This window comes from Strix uralensis, chromosome 32 (genome assembly GCF_047716275.1).
Source record: "Strix uralensis isolate ZFMK-TIS-50842 chromosome 32, bStrUra1, whole genome shotgun sequence".
NCBI lineage: Eukaryota > Metazoa > Chordata > Aves > Strigiformes > Strigidae > Strix > Strix uralensis.
In genome coordinates, this window is record NC_134003.1 from 2,632,147 (window position 1) to 2,655,151 (window position 23,005).

A 23,005-nucleotide genomic window follows, 5' to 3' on the forward strand; every position below is an offset into this window, starting at 1 on the left:
GCGCAGCACGCCGCAAATAGAAATGCCTCCCCAAGGTGTGTCCCCTCCGAACCGGACCCGACTCGGCTCAGCGAGAGGTTATGCAACCTCCGAAGCGCCGACCAGAGATGCAAACACCCCTGACCCACCCCAGCTGTCGAAAAAGAGCAGCGAATTCTCCAGGAGGGATGTGAAATGGATTTTAAAAAAAAAAAAAAAAAAAAAGGCAGCTCGGCGCTGCCTACGGTAGCGTTACATCTTGGTTGGCTTTTGGGAGACGCTGTTTTGCTGCTCGGTTCGCTCCTCTGGCCCGGTGCCACTTGGCGCAGGCTCACGCCTTCGCCGTGCCAGGAGCTATATTGAGTGAAAATAGCCGGCTTTTCCGAGCGAGCTATTGTCCCGAGGCTGTGTACGAAACACTTTTCAACTCCAACGGGTTCCTCTCCCAACGCTGAGAGAAGAAATTACCCGCCTGGCATTGCAGTTCGCTCTGCGTTTTTATGTTTTCCTGTGTTTATCGGTGTTTAAAAACAAGTTTTCTGTATTTAGCTCTTCTGCAGCTGCTGTTGCTGAGGTCGGGCAAACAATTTTGAGAAATCCTGTGTTTGAGAGCTGGGGTCCCCGGCAGGGCCCGTGCTCAGGAGCACAAGTTGGTTAGAAATGTGAGGAAAGGGCTGCTTTTCTGCAAGAGCAATTTAAACGCAACTTATTGGAAACCTGAACAGCACCCGCCAGCCGAAAAAACTGCCTCTTGCACGGGAGCCGCCGCAGAAAAGCTACCGGAAAAACTCGCAGCCAAGGGAGGCGGCGCCTCTTGCTGAGGGCACAGCGGAGCGAGACGCAGGCTGGGTTGTAAGTTCAAAGTCCTAATTCAGCCCGACTTCATTTCCTTGACAAACGTTTAACCTCCAGTCGCACTGTGCTTGACTGCAGCACGTATGTTAATTTTTTTCCCAGCTTCTATTTTTAGATGCTCTTGACTCGAATTACTACAAGTGCCTTATATTACCAAAAAAGCTGCTTGTTTTTAAATGGCGTAAAGCGCTGTGGGTTTGCGTTTTCATTGGTAAAGCTGCTGGGATCAGCAAAAGTCCCTGAGTGTTGTACCTAAACCAGCGAGCGGGGAGAAAACGACCATCGTGAGAGGGTTTAAACAGGAGCGATTTGGTTACAAGAAGACAGGAGAAGTGGTTATTAACTGTTAAAGTTGTTGGGCGCCGTTTGTGGCGGGTGCTTGAGGAGATGTCTTCAGCCTGATGGGTTTTGGGGTTTTTGAAGTAAGTAGGGGCGGGGGAGAACACTGGTCTGGGTTAAAGTCCTGGCTGGGCTGGCTCCTATTTCTAATTAATCCTAATTTGTGTGACCTGAAGTTCAGCCTGGCTGTTCCCCTGCATCCCCACGAAGTTTTGCCACTCCACTCTCCCCTTTTTGTTGCTTTATTACCGTCTTGACTCCTTCCTTCCTCCAGCCGCGGGGTGGGTCTGTAACTGCTCATCCCTTTGGCTGTTCCCCCCCCCCCTCCCAAATTAAGCAGGTTTCCATCCTCGTCGGTGTTTTTTGAGGGGACGAACACACCAGTCCCGTGTTGTGTAACGGGCCCCGTTTTCACACTCTCAAATATCTCCCACAGGTCGTCTGAACTGGTGGGCGAACGTGGACCCCAGCTGCCAAAGGCTGCTCCCCCTGGCCACCACCGGCGACGGCAACTGCCTGCTCCACGCCGCCTCCCTGGGTAAGAGCTCCACTTAACCCCCCCCCAAGCGAAATAACAAACCAGTTCACTTCAGACCCAGTAATGTGCACCGTGCTGGTGCCACCTCCCTCCTCCGGCTGCGCCCAGGACCGTCCTTTGGGAGCAGGACCGGGCGTTTCCCACCGCGGCAGGAGGTGTGCGGGCGGTCGCAGCGCTCGGGCTCTGCGGGAGAGGAATGGGTTGAAGGAAACAGGCTGCCAATAGCTCGTGTACTTCTGAAATACCTCTCCCCTTCCATCTGGCAAGTTTCCCTGTTTCTGAAGGAAATGTGAAATAATGGAGCCACTCCTTCCCTCCTCTTGAAGTTTCAGAAGCCCAGATTTGACTTCACCTTGTCAAGTGTGACCGTAGTAAATCCTCTGAAGTTTCCAGGCTTTTAAATTGGCAGCGTTGTGCATTTCCTTCGTGTTGGTATTTCAGACACAACGAAACCACAGTCTCGTTTAACCCGGTCTCGCTTTCCTATCAGATGTTGACGTAAAGGAGCGTGTGATTTATTTTTTTTTTTTGTGAACAAATATTTGCGAGATGCTTTAGAGTTGAAAGCAGAGCCGGCAGCATCTCCGTTTAGCTGCGTGGAAACTCGCTGCGGGTAGAAAATGTAGACTTTGAACCAGGAATTGTAATATCTAGAGTGAGAAGCTTGCATTTCTCTGCCTCTGTTTCCCAGTTTCCCCGCTTGCCCTGGCTCGTGGCGGGCTGCGGGACCTCAGCGGATCGCCGAAGCGACGCTGACCCTCCGCTGCTGTTTCTTTTTCCCCCCGGGCAGGTATGTGGGGTTTCCACGACCGAGACCTCATGCTTCGCAAATCCCTTTACACCTTGATGGATAAAGGTGTGGAGAGGGAAGCCCTGAAGCGGAGGTGGCGTTGGCAGCAGACGCAGCAGAACAAGGAGGTAAGAACCAGACTGAAAACCGTCCCCTCTGCAGCGGGGGGAGGCTGGATAAAACATCCCGTGGCTCTGGGAGATGCTTCCTGTCGTGATAAAGTGATAAAGCTTGTCTTGACTTTTGGGCAACTCCGTGGGTTGTGGTACTTGGTTATACCGTGATGAGATGTGTCCTCTGATCTAAACTGTGGCAAAATTCTCTTTTATTGCAAGGTAGGAAAATTCTTTATTACAACTGTGTTGTGCCCAATGCTGATGGGGGAAAAAAAAAGTCACCGTCAGGCATTTGAGATCCAGCAGGATGCGATGGCCCTGCTGGGCTCTAAAGAGAAAAGCAACGCCGTGGCGTAGGTGTCGGCAGCGATAAAGATCAGCGAGATGGGCCTCGGTCGGAGCGTGGCGCAAACTCCGCCACCAAAAAAGGCGACTCAGGAACTTGCCACAGTAAAGAGCTTTTCAAAGCGGCGAGACGGGGCCCCCCGGAAGCGGGGACGTGGCTTTGTCAAGGTGGAAAGTTACCAGATGGCCTCACGTGGCGAGAGTCGCCCCGCTGCCTCGAGAGGCTCTTGTGAACAGGGTGAACTCCTGTTTCCACCTGACGCTGAAGGATGATGTTTACTCTCCAGCTTCCTTTTTATTTTTGGAAGGGCACAAAGTTTCGTATCTTGACTGTATTTCCCTGTTTGAAGCAGAGTAGTTAATAAATAATTGGAGGGTTTCACTGCTATTAAAAGCACGTTTTTATGCATCTCCCTAAACTGCGTGCTCCAGAATTAGCTGCCAGCAAAGAGCTGTGACTTGCAGATTTTAGAAGAGTTTGAAAATACTCAGGGTGTAGGATGTGCTGGCGTCGTGCCCTGGTCGTCGTCCTCAGCACGAGCTGGGGGGCCGTGGCAGGAGGTGGGGGATGCAGGCGACGCAGCGGCCCGGCAGCTGCAGGTACCGCTTCAGCGGTTGGCTGGAAGTCGAGGATCCTGAGCTCCTCCTTCCCCAATCAGCTCCCAAAGCAGCAGCCCGGGGTGCTGGATCCCTCTCTGCGTTTCACAGCCCGCTCTGGGGGGGATATTCTCCTCCCGTGCTTTGCTTCACAAGCTTTAAATCAGCGATGAAAGAATTCGTGTTGACGACGTAACCGGGAGCAGAGGAGCTTAATTAATAGCTCATGGAACAAAGCGGAGAGCCGAGCGGGGCCCTCGGTTCCTTCTGGTGCACGGCTTGAAGGTTTTCTTGGCAGCTTGGAGGCTTTAGGATGTTGTGTTTGGATGCTGGAGCTCCGGTTATGGAGCCGGGGAAAGGAGGAGGAGGGTGAAGCTGCTGCCCTTCCCGTTGCGTTTCTCAGTTTATGACCTTAAACGCAGCAGGCTCGAGCGTGACCTTTTGCACGGTTTTGTGTTTTTAAGGTATTTCTTCCCTTCCTCGGGGTGAATATGGCTTCTGATACCTTCCAACTCCAGGATTGTGTTGGAAGCTGTTTGAAAAGCGTCTGCATTAGGGAGGAGAGGTGTAATTCCTGAATTTAATGCTCGATGCAGGCTCCATGGAGTAGGGGGGTTGTACCAAGGGCAGCGTGTTCTGCGGGCGTGGGGGGGGTGGATGGCTTCTGAGCGCCGCAGCTTTTCGGGGAGGGGGCTGTGCCCTGGGTGGGGTTTCCCTGGGCCGAGCGCGGTGTCGGACCACGATGGCTCCCGTGGTGCGATGGCAGAATGGACGTTTTCCAATGCTCCTGTAAGGGAATGTGAGAAAAACGTGGCTTGGCTGTGGGTTGAAATAGCAAAGCAACTCTTGAATATTTATAGACGCTACGGTGTCTTCCGCGGGGTGTTTTTGAAGGAAATAAATTCTCTATTTTAGCTAGTCCAATTATCTGTCCCACTGTCTCTTATCAATAGATTATGTCATCTTTAAGACTGGAAGGATTTAGCGTAAGAATAAAGGTTTCCTCTCATTCTGTGGGTTGAAATGTTTACTTCCACCCTCCTAAAAGACAAACTTTTGTTTCAGGCCGATTATCTCCCCAGCTGGCTTGAGAACACAGATTTGGAAACACGCAGTTTTTTGCATAATATATTGTTTATTTTTGCATAAATCCATAAGAGACAAGTTGTGGCTGCGTGTATAAATCTATGCTGCGGAGATTGAAAAATACTCATTTTGAAGATTTTTTTGGGGGGTTTTGTTTGCCCTTTTGCAGTCTGGTCTCGTTTACACCGAAGAGGAGTGGCAGAAGGAGTGGAACGAGCTGATCAAGCTGGCGTCCAGCGAGCCTCGCGTGCACTACGGCACCAACGGCGGCGGCTGCGGCGGGTACGTGGGGGGGACAGAACTGAAAAATAATAATAACGTGTAGATGTAAACCAGAGCAGCTCCCCCTTCGGTGGACGGCTCGGGGGGGTTCTCATGGGCAGGGGGTTGCCGCTCTGGTCCGGCGTGTTGGGTTTTAAGGGGAAGGATGAAGGATCATGAAGAACAGCGAGAGCTCTGTAAAGCATCACAGGAAAAGATTTAAATGCTCCACGACGCCTTTTTGGGGGGTAACACAGACACTGAACAGAAAACTAAACTCGTGTTTCATCGTGTTGATGGCTCTGAAGTGAGAGTAACGAGCAAAAGCTGAGGATTTCTGCAGCACTCGCTCTGTATTTCAAGGGCACTTTATCGCCGCAGCCATCCCAAGCAAACGCCACTTTTGAGGCACTTTTGAGACACCCAGAAGTGCTGAGCAGCAACAGGGCATTTCCTGGATACAAACCCTTGTCTTAAAATTGGACAGTTTTGGGGATCTACATCTAAAATCTCAAATTAGAGCTGAGGTCATACTCAACGCCCTTAATGTGATGCGCCTCTACGTGGATGCCTGTAAAGGCCTCATCCTGTTTTTAAAAGCGATGATTAAATACTCAAGGGGTGAAAATTAATTTCTTCCTCGCTTCCCCAAGTGTTGAAAGCTCCGAAGAGCCGGTGTACGAGAGCCTGGAGGAGTTCCACGTGTTTGTCCTTGCCCACGTGTTGAAGAGACCCATAGTGGTGGTGGCAGACACGATGCTGCGGGACTCGGGGGGAGAAGGTAAGAATTTCCCTCTTTTTTTACCAGTCTTTATGAATTATGCGTGCTCAGACTGTGAGTTTCCTCTCTACCACACGTTTTCACGGGGTGTTTTTGCTCGAGGAAGCTGGATTTTGACTCGGAGCAGAGCGTGGGGCGCGTTGACCTGCCGCAGGGTGCTGTGGGTGATTCCCACGGAGGGTATGGGACGCACAGCTCAGCATCGCAGTTTGATCTTTTGCGATTTCTAAGAGCATCTGCCTGATGAGGGGGTTTTTTTGTACCTCTTTTGCCCCCACACGTGTGTGCAGAGATGGGGAAATTCCGTTCCCTGCGTGTTGTATTTTCCACTAGCAGACTTAATTTCCTGTCAGAAAAGACTAATCAGTTACCATCATTGTGTGTGCACCGTTCAAGTTGTCTTGTGGAGGAGTGAAAAGGGGTTTTTTTTATAGAAAATACCAGTTCATTTTGCAACTCTGTTCCTCCTAATGTAGCATAGATGTCTATTTTGGTTTGTGGGTTTTTTTAGTGTCCCTCGAGCTGATAGATAATGGCAGGTGAAACCTTGAATGAAGCAAACAGCTTGTTCTGGAGCAGTTTCAGTACAAACAACTCTTAACTCTTTAACCTATTACGAAAACTAACTGCCCTGATTTCTTTCCAGCCTTTGCCCCAATTCCCTTTGGAGGGATCTACCTTCCCCTGGAAGTCCCAGCCAACAAATGCCATCGTTCTCCGTTGGTACTGGCTTATGACCAAGCCCATTTTTCTGCCCTGGTATCCATGGAGCAGAAGGAACCCGCAAAAGATCAGGGTAGGTGAAAAGCTGGGATGTGAGCCAGCAACGGGCGCTGGCAGCCCAGAAAGCCACCCGTGTGCTGGGCTGCACCCAGAGCAGTGTGGGCAGCAGGGCGAGGGGGGGATTCTCCCCCTCTGCTCTGCGAGACCCCCCTGCAGTGCTGGGTCCAGCTCTGGGGGCACCAACAGCAGAAGGACACAGACCTGCTCGAGCGGGGCCAGAGGAGGCCACGAAGATGCTCGGGGGGCTGGAGCACCCCCCTGTGAGGACGGGCTGAGAGAGTTGGGGGGTTCAGCTGGAGGAGAGAAGGCTCCGGGGAGACCTTAGAGCGGCCTCCCAGGACTGAAAGGGGCTACAGGAAAGGGGGGAGGGACTCTTGATCGGGGGGGAGGGATAGGACGAGGGGGAACAGGTTTAAACTGAGAGAGGGAGATTTAGGTGAGATCTAAGGCAGAAATTCTTCCCTGGGAGGGGGGTGAGGCCCTGGCACAGGCTGCCCAGAGAAGCTGTGGCTGCCCCCTCCCTGGAAGGGGTCAAGGCCAGGTTGGACGGGGCTTTGGGCAACCTGGGCTAGTGGAAGGTGGCCCTGCCTGGGGCAGGGGGTGGGACTGGATGGGCTGTAAGGTCCCTCCCAACCCAAACGTTTCATGATTCTACAATGATTCGATGATCCCAAACACTGGCAGTCGCTGAGATCTGGCGTGAAACCAGTTGCCATCAGAAGTGATGTTGTCCTTGGTGGGCGCTCAGAGCTTGGCTCCCAACGTGAAAGGTTTGTCCTTTGAGGCATTAAAAGTGAGTTTTCTGTCCCTTGTGCAGCTGTGATCCCCCTGACAGACTCTGAGCACAAGCTGCTCCCCGTGCACTTCGCCGTGGATCCCGGGAGGGAATGGCAGTGGGGGAAGGACGACAGCGACAACGTCAAGCTGGCCAGGTCGGTTGTCTGCAAACCGGGGCGGTGCCGGCTGGGGGGGTCCTTGCTCTGTCCCCCGCTGGGGGTTTCTTGTGGCTGGATGAAAGTTGTCCTCTGGGTATTGACCTATTTGGTGGGGCTGGAACAGCTTTTGGGGCTGGAACAGCTTTTTTGTTCACTTTGTTCTCCTCTGATGCGCCGCTTGCGGTACGTTTGGGGTAGGGCTGTGACATCTCACGAGCTTCGTTCCCACGAGGCAGAGAGATGGTGGCTCCGAATCTCAGAGCTTCCGACTGGGCGTAGCTCACACACGAGAGGCAGCGGAGGGTCAGCTGTCGTATTTACGCAGAAAAAGGTGCCTTTTTCCACTGCTGTCCCCACTCAAGGCGAAGGCGTATCTCCGCGTGGGCCCTGGAGCTGGGCGGAGGGCTCGCAGGCAGCCACCCTTCCTATTTTTGACTCCAAGACGGACAAACCGCGCGGGGTTTGGGAGCTGCGAGTTTCCTGTTATTGAGCCAGAAGGCAGCAGCAGTGGGTGTCGTGGTCAGAGCTGGCAGCACGACTTGCCCATCATCTGACTTGGGGTTAGGAAACCTAGAAACCTCCAAGATCAAAGTATTCAAATTCAGCGCAGGTTTTACCGATACAGTATCTCATTTTGAGGGGTTTGGAGCCAGCGGAAAAGACTCTGTCCCTGTGTTTTTTGTAGAAGGAATATTTTTTTTTTTTTTGACAAGTGGAAATTTTTGAGAAAATATCTTTACTCTTTTCTGAAGTTGCTTTCGTGGAGAGGAGAATCATTTTGAAACCAGCTCTATTTAGGTCTGTGTCATCTGCTTTTTTGTCATTTGTCTCGTGTACAAGTAAGATTATTTTTGTTGAGTTCGTTTTAATTCGTAGCGAGCTTGATTGTGACACTCAGGAGTCTTACTTATTCATTTCGGTCACTCAGGGATCTTATTTATTCATTTTGGTTTTCATTGAAAGGTTTGGAAGGCTCCAAAAACGTCACCTTTTGTATCGCTGCTGTCTCGATGCCGTTATAATTGCTGTGTAAAAACATACTTTTTAACATAAAGGGACAAATAACTGTAAATATGGAGGAGAGAACCTCAGTTACTAAACTGAACTTGACTCTAACTTGGGGTTTTTTATCCTGTTTTAAATTTTAGTGTGACATTATCACTGGAAGCAAAGCTGCACCTCCTGCACAGCTACATGAATGTTAAATGGATCACGTTGCCTTGTGACATGCAGGTAAAGAGACAGGGAGTATTTTCTTTACTCTTTAATTATTTAAACCTCCTTCTGGCGGAGCAGCAGACGTGAAGTCGTCAGCGAGGTGGCTGTGCCCGCAGAAATTGCAGCTGATATTGCTCTGAGCAGATAAACCACTCGGGTTTTGCGCGGGTGCTGTTTTCTTTGAGCTTTTCGTGCCTGTTTTTACTCAAACTGGAAGCGCGGCCCTTGCGGGGCAGCCTCTTGCGTGGGTGGCCGGCAGCGAAGACGACGCTGTTTGCTCCAAGACAAACATGAGCTGTTGGTTTGTGGCCGCCAGAAGCCGCCTTGAGACCCACAGTTTGACCGTAGTTTTTCCTGGGACCTTTCCTTGGCAGGAAATCTCCCGTCTGCTTCCCAAATCTCCGTGGTGGTGCGTTGGCAGATGGTGGTAGCTGCCTTGACAGCATGAAGGGTGGTTTTTTCCCCTTGCCCTTTTTAGGAGAAAACTCCCCAAACTTAAATGTGGTCTGCCTGAAGCTGTCGAGGTGTCCTCCCTGTAGCAGAGCTCGAACGGTGACGCTTTGGGTGTGAGCTCCTCAGCTGTCCGCCTGCTCGCAGCTGCTCTGCTTCAGAATCCCCTGACCCATCCCCGGCTCAGCCTTATCGACGTGTGAAGGGTCAGAGGATGCCGTGACCCCGGGGAAGTGGCTGCCAGCCATGCCCAGTGCTCTTTGGGGTGACCAGACAGGGGATTTGTTGGCCCCCTCCCTCTTTTTTCCAACTTTTGCCCTGAAACCTCGACCCAGTTAGGACATTTCTGGATGCGCTGCTGGGGACGTCTCACACTGAGTGTGTGTGTGAACGCTGTCCCCTCCCTTCTCCAAGCAAGCGCCTGCTTCTCTGTTTACACCTTCAGCCTGAAAAACTCTTACCCGAGGAACTTGCAGGACTTTGATATCTGTTTTCTTTCTCCCCAGGCGCCTTTGGCCCAGCCGGAATCTCCTACAGCCTCTGCGGGCGACGACGCTCGTTCGGCTGCGGAGTCGGGAGAGTCGGACAAGGAGTCAGTCTGCAGCAGTTCAGCAAGCAACGGTGGCAGCAGGGGTTGCAAGGACAAAGAGAAACCAAAGAAAGACCGAGAAAAGGATAAGGAAAAGGATAAAAAACGGGCAGACTCAGTTGCCAATAAGCTGGGCAGCTTCGGCAAGACTTTGGGAAGTAAACTAAAAAAGAACATGGGTGGTTTGATGCACAGCAAAACTATCAAGGGAGGTGTGAGCAACGGGCAGGGAGATACCTTGGAGAAGAAGAAGAAAGGATCCCTGAAGTCCAGGAAAGGCAGCAAAGAGGAATCTTCCCAAGGAGATTTGTCAGCTCCTGTGGAGAAAACCTGCCCGGGTAAAGCAGCCCCCGAGAAGCCGACGGATCCCTACAAATACAGCAACGACGTCAGGCTGAGCCTGAGCATCCTGCGGGCTGCCATGCAGGGAGAGCGCAAGTTCATCTTCGCCGGCCACCTCAAAACCAGCAACCGGCACCAGTACCAGGAGGAGATGATCCAGCGGTACCTCCTGGACGCCGAGGAACGCTTCATGGCTGAGCAGAAGCAAAAGGAGGTGGAGAAGAAGGCGCTGGGGAGCGCCGCCCCCCCCAAGAAGCTGGAGCCGGAGGCGAACGCCCACAAGGGCGAGGAAGTGATGCTGAACCCCGCGTACCCCCAGCCTCCCCCCGCGTACACCATCCACACCCCGGAGCTGGCCCTAAGCGCTAAAATAGCCGCTTTTCCCTCGGGTTATTCGGGCGTTTTCACCTTTCCCAGACCCTCGGTGGTCAACAGCGTGGAAGGGTCGCATCCCCCCAGCTATCAAGACGGCCGGCGGCAGGTCGCGGGGGGCTCCTGCAACAGCAGCCTCCCCCCCTACGCCACCTTACCCAGACACTGCGCCCAGGCGCGGCCGAACCCCCCCCAGACCAGCCCTTCCCGCCTCGCCAGGTTCTCCCCCACGGACACGGACGTGCCCCCCACCTTCCCCCCGGAGTGCGAGGGCTCGGCCTTCCTCCCCCCCCCGCACAGCAACGGCTACAGGGAACCCCTGGAGCAGGACAGCTCGCCCAGAGAAACGCCGGCGGACAGAAATAAAAGCCGAGTTGTTTATAACGTTCCGCAGACCAAATGCAAGCAGCCGAACTGCAGTTTTTACGGACATCCCGAAACTGGGAATTTCTGCTCTTGCTGTTACAAAGAGGAGCTGAAGCGCAAGGAGCGGGAGGCTCTGGTGCACAGGTTCTGAGTGCCCTGCCCCGGCGCTCATCTTGGGACCCATGAAAGATGGGGAATGCAATAATATATATATTTTTTTCTTTTTTTTTTTTTTTTAACACACACCCCCTCCGCGCTCCTCTCCCTGTCTGCGGAAGGTGGGAGCACGGGGATTTATCCACGTGGGCTGAGAAATGGGGTTTGGCTGGTGTGATGGAGGTGACACGGGAGGGAGAGGGGGCAAAAAAAAAAAACCAAAACAGCCCCCCCACCCCCCCCTCCCCTCCCCTCCCCTCCCCTCGACCCTGCGAGAGGGAGGAAGATGCTTTTCAAGAGGCTTCTTCTGGCGAGGGGTGACTAGGATTAGCGGGGGGCGTGCTCGGGTTGGGGCACGGCGTGGAAGGAGGGGGGGGGTGTCTTCAAAACGATTCAATAAACCAGACCAAAGCTTTTGGAGAAGGTGAACGGGGCGGGGGGCAGCGCCCCGCTGGGTCCCTCCAGCTGGACTCGGCGTCACTCACTGCCCAGAATCGAGCGAAAACGCCCCAGCGATTTCAGTTTGAAACCTTTTAATTGAGAGATTATTTTTTAACACTGTTTTTATTTTATATTTCTTTTTGCTGGTACTGAGCGAAACTTAGTTGGAATTGGACATTACTGGGGGATTTTTTTTTTTTTTTTTTCAGTTGAACTCATCTGAGCCCGGCCCCATCGGATGTCTCTGAGCATCAATTAGCAGCAAGCTCAGGGCTCTGCCCTTCCGACGGGCTCAACTCTGTTTTTAAAACGCTATTTTTAAACTCTTTCTTGGGGTGGGAGGGAGGCGGAGGGGGTGGTCACAGTGCTTGAGTGGTTTTGAGTTGTTTTTTTTTTTCCTGCAGAAGTACTGTGCAAAACCGTTCCGTTCGCGGCACGGTCGACCCGACTTAGTAAGAATTGAGACAAGAAACAAGGTCAGTGTCTCCACCCAGCAATAACCATCGGCGTGGGGGAGTAGAGGGGACAAAGAGCATCCGGCAGCACCGGGAGGTAAATCCGCAGCGGGCTGCCGGGCGCTCGCAGCCCTACGGGGACGCCCAAACCCGCGATAACTTTCTACTTGAGCAAAGCTACTTCCGTACTACCTCTGTTCTGCTGAATCGAATTAACTCGGCTCCATTTTGCTGAGCCACGTAACTGACCTGAGGCTGAGGAATATTAAATGATATTTTTGATAATAGGGCTAAAGAGCGAAACGTTGAGGGGGGGGGGGAGGGGGGAAAAGAACAAAAAAATAAAAGGAACCTGTAACTTAACCCACACGTGGGGTGGCCCACTACGTTCCCTTCTCCCCCCGTCCCAGCCCCTGCGGCGTGGGATGAACCGTGCGCTCCCGTTCACGTCTTGCAGGGTGGGTTTAACTTTAGCACTGCAATGTTTGCACAGATCTTTTTTTTTTTGTTGTTGTTGTTGTTGTTGGGTTTTTGTTTTTTTTTTTTCCTTTTTGTAACTACAGCTCCCAAACCGGACTCGATCCTGTATAGAGCAAGGTTCAGCGTTTTACCACATGAAAAATAAAACATGAATTATACCGAGAATTCAAATTACAACATTCCCTCCATTTTTTTTTTTATTATTTTTTTGTTTGTTTGTTTCTCAGAAGGCATCAAACTATGCAATCCCTTCCCGTGCTGATCCTGCCCGCTGCCCTTCCCAGGGAACAACTGGGCAGAGGAGGTGAAAGTGTACTTAACACCTGAAGCCTTATTCTCACAAATACCCTAAGGCTCGGTTCTAACCTTTTACCAGTCTAATGCAGATCTAAAAACCCACAAATCAAAGCCTTTTCTAGAGGAGGCAGCTGCGCGGGGTCGTTAAGCGGAGTCCTAATTAGGTCAAGCCATCGGAACCGCTTGTCAACGGGTTGTAAATATCCCCGTGATGGTTTAACTCCGATTTAAGTCCTTCTCTTTGGTTTTATTAAACCGCCGAGCGTAGATAAGCCTTGCCCAGCTGCGTGCTGCGGAAGAAAGGGCTTTAAAACCTGTTCGGTGCCACCGGGGGTCGGCGCTGGGTCCCCTGGGCCCTCACAGGGCGGCTCCCCTGCCCCTCCCCTCAGCAAATTTTCCCCTCAAATCGCAGAAATTCCGATTTATTTTAACCCCGGGGTGAGAACATACAGCACCGGTTCCACGCCGCGGGCTCTTACCCTGCAGCGATCTCTCGGTTCACCCCAAATATTAAGTTGAAATGTTTAAAAACCCAACAAAAACCTCACTAAATGGGGGTCTCTTGGGTTATAAACCAGTTCCTGACGTTTATTTTTTCCTGTAATCGGAGCAGCAGCGTTATTTTGGTTCGGGGAGTGTCCTCCAGCTCCTGCCGCGAGCGGTGGGGGCAGGGATGTGCTGTGTGTGTGCCCCCCCCTCCACAAGCAGGAGGAGGGAAGGCCGAAGGCTGACGCTTCACCAGCCATTCCTGGGTTTTTTGGGGGGATTCCTCTCCATTTTGGTGAACTCCATCCTGCCGCAGTTCAGGATGCCGGAGGTTCCACTGCGGTGGGGAGCGGCTGGCGCTGAGTTTCGGAGCTGGTTGCTGGAAGGGGGCTCCTTCCCCCTGCTTGATGGGAACGGGAAATTGTGGCTGTTAAAACAGCGCAAGTTTGGGGAGATTTGGCTCAAATCTCATAAACGGGACAGAGTTGTGCATAATACTGTCTTCAGGGGAAAAAAAAAAAAAAAAAACCAGGGAATGCCAGCAGCAGGTATCACGTCCTCCTGAAAGAAGATCACCTCAAATCCTGAATTACCAGGGCTGCTGGCACTCTTCTTCTTCCCAAGGGGTTTTTTTGGTGGGGGGGGGAAACCAAGTTTGGTTGGACACTTTGTATTTTTATTAATGAAGTTTTTGACCCTGTCGTGGTCCCTCTCTGAGGACGGGGTGAGCCGGGACGGGCGCCGGGGTGGGGACACAAACCTGTCGCTGGAAGGGAGAGGGGCACCGGCCTCGTGTGCTGCCACCCCCCTCCCCGCCCCGGCGCTGCCGTGAAGGAGGAAAAGGGCAAAACTCCCCCAAAAGTTGTTCTCCAGGTGTGGGGGGGGGGGGTTGGACACACAACCAGGGCTCCCCGCGTGCTGGGGTGTTGCAGGACCTTCAGTGCCCGCCCTTGGCGGTTTTTATTGTGGTTGGTAGAATTTGTAGCTTTTTTTAAAATCCAAATGGGAAAAAAAAACCCAACTGAACTTCAGGCAAGGATGAAAAATCTTTGAAGAGTATTTTTTCTATGAAGGGCAGAGTTTTGGTTGTTCTCCACGTGCCCCGTGAGCCCCAACCTCAGCTGGGTCGCACCCAACCGGCTGCATTTCTTCAGAACCACGAAGGATTTTTTCAGGTCATTTTTGTTTCCTTTATGGTGAAACTAATTTTTTTTTTTCTTTTTTTTTAAGGGACTATTAAATACAAATTATATTTATTGAAAGATAATATCTACCATCGGCCAGGTCCTCTTCATCAACACACTAAAGCCACTGCCCAGGTGGTATTTTTGGGGCATGGGACTGGATTATTATTTTTTTTTCTGGCACCTATTTTTTTTAAAGCGGGGTGGGTTGGGTGGGGGAGCGAGACCATCTCAGGCACCAAAGCACCTTTCCTGGAGGAAAAGCACCAAACCTGCCCCCGGGAGGGTTTTTTCTCCCATGGGCCGGGGCTGGGGAGGGGGAGGCTGCGCCGTGATTCCCGAGGTCTTAAGTGCACTTAGTGGTGTCGGAGGGGACGTTGCTGCCATCGGGCCCTGGCTGCGGTAAAAATTTTCTTGAAGGGTCTGGAAAACCCGTTAATGAGCTTTTTATTTTATCAAAGGAACATTTACCTTCGCTGATATTACCCGGCCCCACGGCGGGGGAAGCCTGATGGGATGCTTTGGTTATCACTAATCCTACAAGAAGTGACCTGAATTAATTCCGCGATTTGTTTATTCACAAAAGACTTTTTTTTTTTTTTTTTTTTAATTAAATATTAGGTTGGTGATTTATTTTTTCTTTCACTCCTCGTGAGCACCGCTGTAGCCAGCACTAGATGGCGCGTCGCAATCGGGCTGTACACCGCATCCTTCCTTTATGCTACCATAGATTCATTGACAATAAACAACATTCAACTAATTAACCCCTGGGCAGCGGCCGTGCCTCTTTCCTCCGCTTCGCCCCGGGGCCGCAGCCCAACGGGCTCTGGGTGCCCCAAATTCCCTGCCCCCCCCCTCCACATCAAGTTTTTTCTTTGTTTTTTTTTCTCTGCTTGGAGCACAGCATCCTCTTTCCTGCGGATTGGGGAAAGATTTCCTTCATTTAGGTACCAAATTCAGGCTTTTATTTAAAAAATAAACACCCCCCCCCACACCCCTCCATCAAAATTTTTGTCAATCCTCGCTGGGTTTGGAGGAACCTTTCCCCCAGCTGCGTTTCCAGGGCAGCACCCGAACAATTTAACACCCAAGCGAGGCTTTGCGCAGCGTGAAGAGAAAATCCAGCTGCTGGCAGGCGCGGGGCCTTTGGGATGCTGAAATGGGTTCAGAACGAGGAAAATTGTCTGTCCTGAAGTTCAGCAGCAGCTCCAGCCCTGGGGCTGCGAGCAGGGAAGGGCGGCCGCGTCCTCGCCCCATGTCGCTGCATGAAGTGGGGCGGGGGGGGGGTTTGGGGCTGGTTGGAAACGCGGCTGGCGGGGTTTGGGGAGTTTTGGGGGGAACCGGGAGGGATTTCTTGGCGTTGGGATTTTTCTATTCCAGCTCCCGGTGGTTTTGTTCATCGGGGAGCGGCCGCTCCGTGCCCAGCGCCACGTCGGTGCCGGCTCGCCCGCGCCGGCCAATTTTCCTCCGGCTCTCGGGGCGGCCTGGGCTGACCCCGCGCTGGCGCAGACACTGCCCTCGCCCTGGAGAGCCGCCCTGGGTTAAAGCCCGGCAGGAAATTCCTCTTATCCCGCAGGTGCTGGAGCCAAAGACCCGGCCTGGCCCCCCCCGGGATGCTCCGCCAGGTGATTTTCCCACAGGAGAAAAATCGGGGTGCACGAGCCTCAGCCACCAAAATGGGGCTGCCCCAAAAATCTGGGGGAAAATACACCTAAAATAAGATTTTTAGCGGGCTCTGCGCTCCGACGGGCACTGGGTTTGCTGGGTTATGCCAGGGTTTATCCCAACTGGTGCTGGCACCGGTGCCCCGGCAGGAGGAGGGGAGCTGAGGGGGTTTGGGTTTTGGGGTCCCCAGGGGTTCCATGGCAGCAGGGGGGTGGCAAAAGTGGCCCCGGGGCCACCATCCACCTGCGGCCAGGAGCAAGGTCAAGGCCGGTGGGACCCTGGGTCGCCTCGGCGAGGTTGGGACCGGCTTGGCACTGGGGGGGGGCGGGGGGGGGACCGGCAGCGCGCGGGTTTTTCCGGGGTTGGGAGGAGAAGGTCGTGCCTCGGCGGTGAGTCACGGAGCGGCTCGTTCCTCCCGGCGGAGCCTTGTCCCGGGGAGAGGCCGGGGGGGTCTGCGGGGGCCCCCCCACACCAGCCGGCGGGGATGGGCTGGGGAGGGGGGTACCCCGGCCTTTTGGGGTGCCTGGGGCTGGGCCCCCCTCCAGCACCATCCATCCTTTTTGGAGTGCCTGGGGCTGCCCCCCCCCCTCCTCCAGCACCATCCATCCTTTTTGGGGTGCCTGGGGCTGGGCCCCCCTCCAGCACCATCCATCCTTTTTGGGGTGCCTGGGGCTGGTGTCCCCCCCTCCAGCACCATCCCCCGTTTTCGGGGTGCCCGGAGCTGTGGGTCCCCTCCACCGCTGTTCATCCTTTTGGGGTGCCCGAGGCCGCGCCCCCGGGCTCTCCCCGCTCCCGGGAGGGGGGTGGCAGCCGCGGGCAGGGCGCAGGCAGGGCGCAGGCAGGGCGCAGGCAGGGCGGCCCTCCTGCCTGCTGTCGCCGCTCCGCCCCGCCGGGAGCCGGGAAGGGGGGGGCGGGATGCCGGGGGGGGCGGAGGCGCTCGGGGCTCCCGGGCTGCTCCGCTCCGGCTCCCGCCGCCGCCGCCGCCCCGGGCCCGCCCGGCCAAAGTCCCTCGGCCATGAGCGGGGCCCCGGGCAGCCGCCGCCCGGCCTTCCCCGGCCTCCCAGGTAGGGCAGGTGCCGGGATGCTCGGGGAGGGGGGGGGGAGCGCTCCCGGGGCCCCCCCCGGACCCAGCGGCCCGTCCCCGCAGGGGAGCTGGTGCTGGAGGAGGCGGCGGGCGCCCGGCAGTGCTGCGGAGGCGGCGACGGCTCCGTCCCGGGGACGCTGCTCTGCACCAACCGCCGCGTCGCGTTCCTGCCCGCCCAGGTGGGACCGGCACCGGCACCGGCACCGGCACGGGGGGGGGCCCGGGACCGGCCCAGCCCGGCCCGACCCCGCGGCCCGGCTGCATCCTGACCCCCGCCCAGCCCCAGCCCAGCCCCATCCTGATCCCCGACCCAGCTGCATCTACGCCCCATCCCAGTGGCCTCCCGGCCCCATCCCAGCTGCATCTTGGCCCCATCCCAGTCCCATCCTGATCCCCATCCCAGTTTCATCTGCACCCCATCCCAGCCCCATCCCAGCTCCACCTTGGCCCTATCCCAGCCCCATCCTGACCCAGTTGCATCTACCCCCCATCCCAGTGGCCTCCCAGCCCAGTCCCAGTTCCATTTTGACCCCCATCCCAGTTGCATCTACACCCCATCCCAGTGGCTTTCCAGCCCCATCCCAGCCCCATTCCAGCCCAATCCCAGCTCCACCCAGGCCCCGTCCCAGCCCCATCCTCATCCCCATCCCAGCTGCATCTACACCCCATCCCAGTGGCCTCCCGGCCCCATCCTGACCCCACCCCAGCCCCCCATGCTGCAGCCCCACCCTGTTCACCTGGGGAACTCCTCGCCGCGGTGGGGGACAAGGGGCAGCCGCAGGGGCCAGCTCCAGTGGGACAAAAGCATCAGGAGCCCAGATCCAGCCCCGCTGCCCTTCCCGGGGGGCTGGGGGGGGCGGGGGGGACACCCACCGGGGCAGCTTCCAGCTCTCCCCGCTCTCCACAGGCCCCCGGCTCTCGGGCCTTCCTCCACGGTGAGTACGACGTGGCGCTGCCCTGCATCCGCAAGCTGGTGGCAGGTAAAGGTGACAGCCCCGAGCCCCGTGTGATGAGTTGGGCAGGTCTCAGCCAGCGCTGACAGCCACCCCCCCACCTCCTCGCCCGCCCCAGCCAGCAGCTTCACCAAGCCCAAGGTGCTGACGGCCACCTCCACCCTCAAGTTCATCCCGGAGGAATTGGCCGTTTTCTGCCGGGATTTCCGCCTGCTCCGCTTCCACTTCCACGAGAACGGGTTGGCTCCGCAGGCGTTTCGGGTGAGTCGGGGGCCTGGCGGTTATGGGGGGGCACAGGGAGGCTTCGTGCTGGACTCTGGGGTGCACCGGGGGGAGAGCTCATGGTGGGGTCTGGGGCTTTGAGGGGGGTTTGGGGGGCTCATGGCAGGGTCTGGGGCTTTGAGGGGGGTTTGGGGGGCTCATGGCGGGGTCTGGGGCTTTGAGGGGGGTTTGGGGGGCTCATGGCGGGGTCTGGGGCTTTGAGGGGCGTTTGGGGGGCTCATGGCGGGGTCTGGGACTTTGAGGGGGGGTTTGGGGGGCTCATGGCAGGGTCTGGGGCTTTGAGGGGGGGTTTGGGGGGCTCATGGCGGGGTCTGGCTTCTCTCTGCAGGTCGCCAACGCCATCGCCCAAGCGCGGGAGGCGGCCGCGTGGCTGGGGGACGCCGGCGAGGGGCACGATGGCTGGTCCTGCCCTGCTGAAGGCCCTTTGGAGGAGGAGGAGGAAGAGGAGGAGGAGGAGGAGGAAGACTCAGCTGCCACCCTCCTCTTCGAGAGCCTCCACGACTGGGAGAAGGAGCTGAAGCGCCTGGGAGCGGCGGGCTGGAGGGTGAGCGCCGTCAACGAGCGCTTCGACATGGCCCCCAGGTACGGCCCAGCCGGAAAATCCTCCCCTCGTCCACGGTTTGGGGAAAACACCCCGTGAACTGCTCAAAATGGTTGGGGGGTGCTGGGGGGTGCTGGGGGGGGGACACCCTGCCCTACGACACCCCCCCCGCCCTCTGTCCACAGCCTCCCCCGGTACCTGTGGGTGCCCAGCGGGCTCCTGGACCACGACCTCAAGCGGACGTTTGCCCACTTCGAGGAGCGCCGGGTGCCTGTGAGTGCCCCGGGGGGGGGTGACAATGGGGTGCTGGGGCGGGGGGGGGCCAGGGAAGGGGATGTGGGGGTGATGTGGGGGGGTGTCACCCCCCTTTCGCCCACAGCGCCTGTGCTGGCACCACCCGGGCGGCGGAGACCTGCTGAGAGCCGCCGGCTTCCACGCGGCCTCGGAGCCGGGCAGCGAGGACGTGAGGTGAGTCACACCCAGAGGGGGGTCCTGGGGTTTGGGGGGGGGGGTGGTGTGTTTCTGGGGGTGCTGCCTCACCCTGGAGGCCCCTCTGCCCCCCCCGAAAGGTGCCTGGAGGCTCTGCTGCTGGGCGGCCGCGGGCCCTGCGTGCTGGCCGACACCGCCGAGCTGCCCACCCTCGCCGACATCCAGCTCGCCCACCTCAAGCTGCGGGCGCTCTGCCTGCCCGGTGAGCGGGGTCGGGGTGGGGGGGGGAGCCGCTGGGGACCCCCCCAAAAACCCCGGGGGCTCCTTCTTCTCTGCTGACACCCCCCCCCATCCTTTGCCCACGCGAGCCAGGCGCAGCAGCGGAGGAAAAGTGGCTCTCGGCCCTGGAGGGGACGCGCTGGCTGGACCATGTGCGGTGAGCGGGCGGCGGGGCGGGGGGGGGGGAGCATTTTTTGGGGTGCGGGGTGGGAAAACATCACCCTAAAAACACCCCCGTTACGGGGTTGAGCCCCTGTCGCGGCCTGACTGGGCGATGGGGGTGTTGCAGCAGGTGGGTGGTCCCCTGCCGCCCCCCCAAGTATCCCAGACCCCCGGGGCAGGCGACTGTGGTGTTTTGGGGTGCCCTGACCCCCCCCCCACCCCACACCCCAATTTTCCCCCCAGCGCCTGCCTGAGAAAAGCCGTCGAGGTGGCGTCGCTGCTGGTGGGGCGACGCTGCTCCGTCCTCCTGCAAGGTAACGCCGGAGGGGGAGCGCGGGGATGGGGCGGGGGGGGGGTGTGTGACACGCTGGGGACCCCCCCCCCACCTCCTGTCCCCCCCCCCAGAGCCATCAGACCGCGACCTGAACTGCCTGGTGGCCTCGCTGGTGCAGCTCCTGGGGGACCCCCACGCCCGCACCCTGCCTGGCTTCCAGAGCCTGGTGCAGCGCGAGTGGGTGGCGGCCGGACACCCCTTTCCCCACCGGCTCGGGCTCCTCCACCGCGACAGCCCCCGCGAGGAGGTGAGAAACCACCCCACGCCCCCCCCAAACCCCCATCCCGGAGCTTATTGGGGGACCCAGATGTGTCCCCCCACCCCCCCCCCCCACCAGGCCCCCGTTTTCCTGCTGTTCCTGGACTGCACGTGGCAGCTGGTGCGACAATTCCCGGCGGCTTTCGGCTTCACCGAGGCTTATCTCCTCGCCCTCCACGACAGCAGCTTCGCCCCTTACTTCAGCACCTTCCTCTTCAGCTGCCAGCGCCAGCGGGGCCACGGTAGCCCGGTGAGCTGGGGGGGGGGCGCGGGGGGGGACACCCCTGTGTCCCCTTTGCCAGCGAGAGGGTTTAGGGACACATTTGGGGACGGAGGTGAATTAATTCTCTCCCGTCCCGCTCGGCTGCATCCAGCCGCGCTGTGCCTCAGTTTCCCCATCCACGTCGGATTGACTGACCCCCCCCCGACCCTAAAAGCTCCCGTTTTCCCCCTTTTCCTCCCGGCAGCACCGGCCCCGCAGCCAGACCTACACGCCGGTGAGCGGCTGGCGGGAGGCGGCTGCGGGCGGGCGGCGGGCGGGCAGGGGGGGCAGCGCTGCCTGCACCCTGCCCGCGGTCTGGGCCTGGGGGCTGCGCTACAGCCGGCGCCACCGGGCCCGGTTCAGGAACCCGGCGGGGGCTGCTGGCACCGGGGGACCCCCCGACACCGTGAACCCCCAGACCCCGGGAAGGGTGAGTCGGGGCTCGGCGCTGGGGCGGGCACCGGGGCTTTGCTGCACGACGCCCCCCGCTCCGTTTGGGGTGCTCTGAGCGCTAAACCCCTTCCCAGCGCCACGCGCCTCCCAAAACTCCTCCCCATCCCTAACTGCGGGTTCCCCCCCCTCCATTTTCCCTTCCCGCTGGCTTTTCCCTCCCGCTTTTTTCCCTAATCTCTATTTTTCCCCCCATTTCCCAGCCCCCTGACGCCGGGCCGTGGCCAGCGGCCGCGAACGTGTTTGTGCTGACCAAGGGGACGTTGTCACCCCAACCCTTCCCCTGGAGGAGCGGCCGCCCCCCCCCACGCCTGTCGCGCTGGGCCCCCTCCCTGGAGAGCCTCGGCGAGCGGGGGGCGGGGGGGGGCAGCCCGGGGGGCAACCGACCCCCCGTGCCCCCCCCGGGGCTGCTGCTGCCCTGCGCGGCGGGACCCTCCGTGCGGCTCTGGCGCCGGTGCTACCTGCGGGGTCTGCCCGAGGCACAGGTACCGCCGGGGGGGCGCTGACACGAGGGGAAACTGAGGCACGACGGGGCTGCGCTGCCACAGGGGGCTCGGGGGGGGCCTGGCTCGGGGGATTTGGGGTGAGGCTGGGGCGGGGGGTCTGTGTGTGGCTGTTCTGGCCCTGGGTATGTCTGTCCTACCCTGTTTGTCCATCCCACCCCCATGGCCACCCGTCCCACCCCGTGTCTGTCTGTCCCACCCCGTGTCCATCCATCCCACCCCGTGTCCGTCTGTCCCACCTCATGTCCGTCCCTCCCACCCCGTGTCCATCTGTCCCATCCCATGTCTGTCCGTCCCACCCCGTGTCCGTCCATCCCACTCTGTGTCCGTCCCTCCCATCCCATGTCCATCCGTCCCACCCTGTGTCTGTCTGTCCCACCCTGTGTCCATCCCTTCCACCCCATGTCTGTCTGTCCCACCTCATGTCCATCCATCTGACCCCGTGTCCGTCCCTCCCACCCCGTGCCCCGTCTCCCCGTGTGTCCCCCCTTGGCCGGACACCCCCTCTCCCCGCAGCGCGGGCGCTTCGCCCCGTCTCCGGCCGGCCTGGCCGAGGAGCTGACGCTGCTGCAGGACCAGCTCAGCGCCTGGCAGGCGCAGGGACCCCGCACCGAGGCCGCCGGCAGCCCCCTCGCACCCTCGCGCTGAGGGCCCCAGGGGTGGGGACCCCCCCCCCGCCGTGGGGCTCCCTCCAGCCACGCAGGTTTTGGGGTGTCCATCCCCCCCAAACCACCCTGTGCCTGTTGCCTTTGAGCTCCTGCTCCTCGCCGGGGCGCGGGGCTCTTCGGGGCCAGATCCTGCGGTGCTGCGCAGCGGCCGGTGCCTGGGCTGGAGGAGGCAGAGCCGGGGGGGTCCCCAAAGGTGCCCCCAACTCTCACTGGACACGGCGGTTTCTTGGATTTTCATGAAATTCTTGCTACCTCCACAGAGGCTTTGAGGAGCTCAGGGCTGGGATGAGCAGGATCCGGCCCCGCCGCGGGGCGTTACTGGGGGGTTTAATCCTGCAACCGGTGCGGGAACCCTGGTGCTGTGCCGGGACCCCAACCCTCGGCTCTGGGGGGGGCCCACGTTTGGGTGCCATGACGGTGACGCGGGTCCCCGAGGGGGACGGGGACACCAGCTCCCACAGCACCCCGGGGAGAGGCCGCGGGGAGGCCGACGTCCCGCTCCCATCCCCTCCGCCACGGGACGGCGTGAGGGACCCGCTCCGGGGACCCGAAATGTCTCGGGGACGGGGATGGGGACGCTGCGGGAGCCTGGGGAGCCACGTGCGGGCCCCCTCCTGCTCCCGGGGGGGGCTGGGGGCTTCGTCGCCCCACGGGGGCTCTCGGCCGGTGGCGTTCGGGGTTTGGCGCGGTTTGTACCTCGGAGCCCATTAAAGCCCGGTTTTACAGGCGACGGCGCGTGGCTGCGAGGGGGGAACCGGGCGGGGGGCGCAGGTTGGGGGATCCCCGGGACGTGAGGCTGAGGTGGGACCTGTGGACAAGGGGGGCCCCTGGCACTGGGATCCCCCTGAACTGGGGTCCCCTGGCACTGGGATCTCTGGGCACTGGGATCCCCCA

General features: G+C 58.2%; 2 protein-coding genes across 8 annotated transcripts in view; both read left to right on the plus strand.

Moving 5' to 3' along the window:
* OTUD7B (OTU deubiquitinase 7B) overlaps positions 1-15,005 on the plus strand; it is a 38,366-nt gene extending 23,361 nt beyond the window's left edge. Inside the window, exons 5-14 of one of the 5 annotated variants that reach the window (XR_012626722.1) lie at positions 1,610-1,711; positions 2,502-2,629; positions 4,815-4,927; positions 5,560-5,687; positions 6,334-6,483; positions 7,288-7,402; positions 8,554-8,638; positions 9,580-10,886; positions 11,744-14,376; positions 14,703-15,005. Coding sequence is in view for 3 of the 5 variants with exons in the window: in XM_074853149.1 (XP_074709250.1) it covers positions 1,610-1,711; positions 2,502-2,629; positions 4,815-4,927; positions 5,560-5,687; positions 6,334-6,483; positions 7,288-7,402; positions 8,554-8,638; positions 9,580-10,886; positions 11,744-11,792 (2,177 nt within the window). In the remaining 2 variants the exon portion in view is untranslated. Of the gene's footprint in view, positions 1-1,609; positions 1,712-2,501; positions 2,630-4,814; positions 4,928-5,559; positions 5,688-6,333; positions 6,484-7,287; positions 7,403-8,553; positions 8,639-9,579 lie in introns of all 5 variants that reach the window. The other 4 variants (XM_074853149.1, XM_074853150.1, XR_012626723.1 and 1 more) reach the window with 4 other exon arrangements.
* Positions 15,006-16,852: 1,847 nt separating this feature from the next.
* MTMR11 (myotubularin related protein 11) lies at positions 16,853-22,841 on the plus strand. Of its 3 annotated transcripts, none has more exons than XM_074852966.1 (15): positions 16,853-16,970; positions 17,054-17,169; positions 17,898-17,970; positions 18,062-18,204; positions 18,554-18,807; positions 18,952-19,039; positions 19,146-19,234; positions 19,336-19,457; positions 19,568-19,631; positions 19,880-19,950; positions 20,042-20,217; positions 20,308-20,478; positions 20,696-20,920; positions 21,144-21,425; positions 21,960-22,841. In XM_074852966.1, exons 1-15 carry the CDS (start codon positions 16,922-16,924, stop codon positions 22,089-22,091), a joined length of 2,055 nt encoding a protein of 684 aa, XP_074709067.1. In that variant the 5' UTR covers positions 16,853-16,921; the 3' UTR covers positions 22,092-22,841. The 3 variants fall into 3 exon arrangements, with proteins under 3 accessions (XP_074709067.1, XP_074709068.1, XP_074709069.1); XM_074852967.1 differs by having other exon boundaries at positions 17,898-17,925; XM_074852968.1 differs by lacking the exon at positions 20,696-20,920.
* The last annotated feature ends 164 nt before the right edge of the window (positions 22,842-23,005 follow it).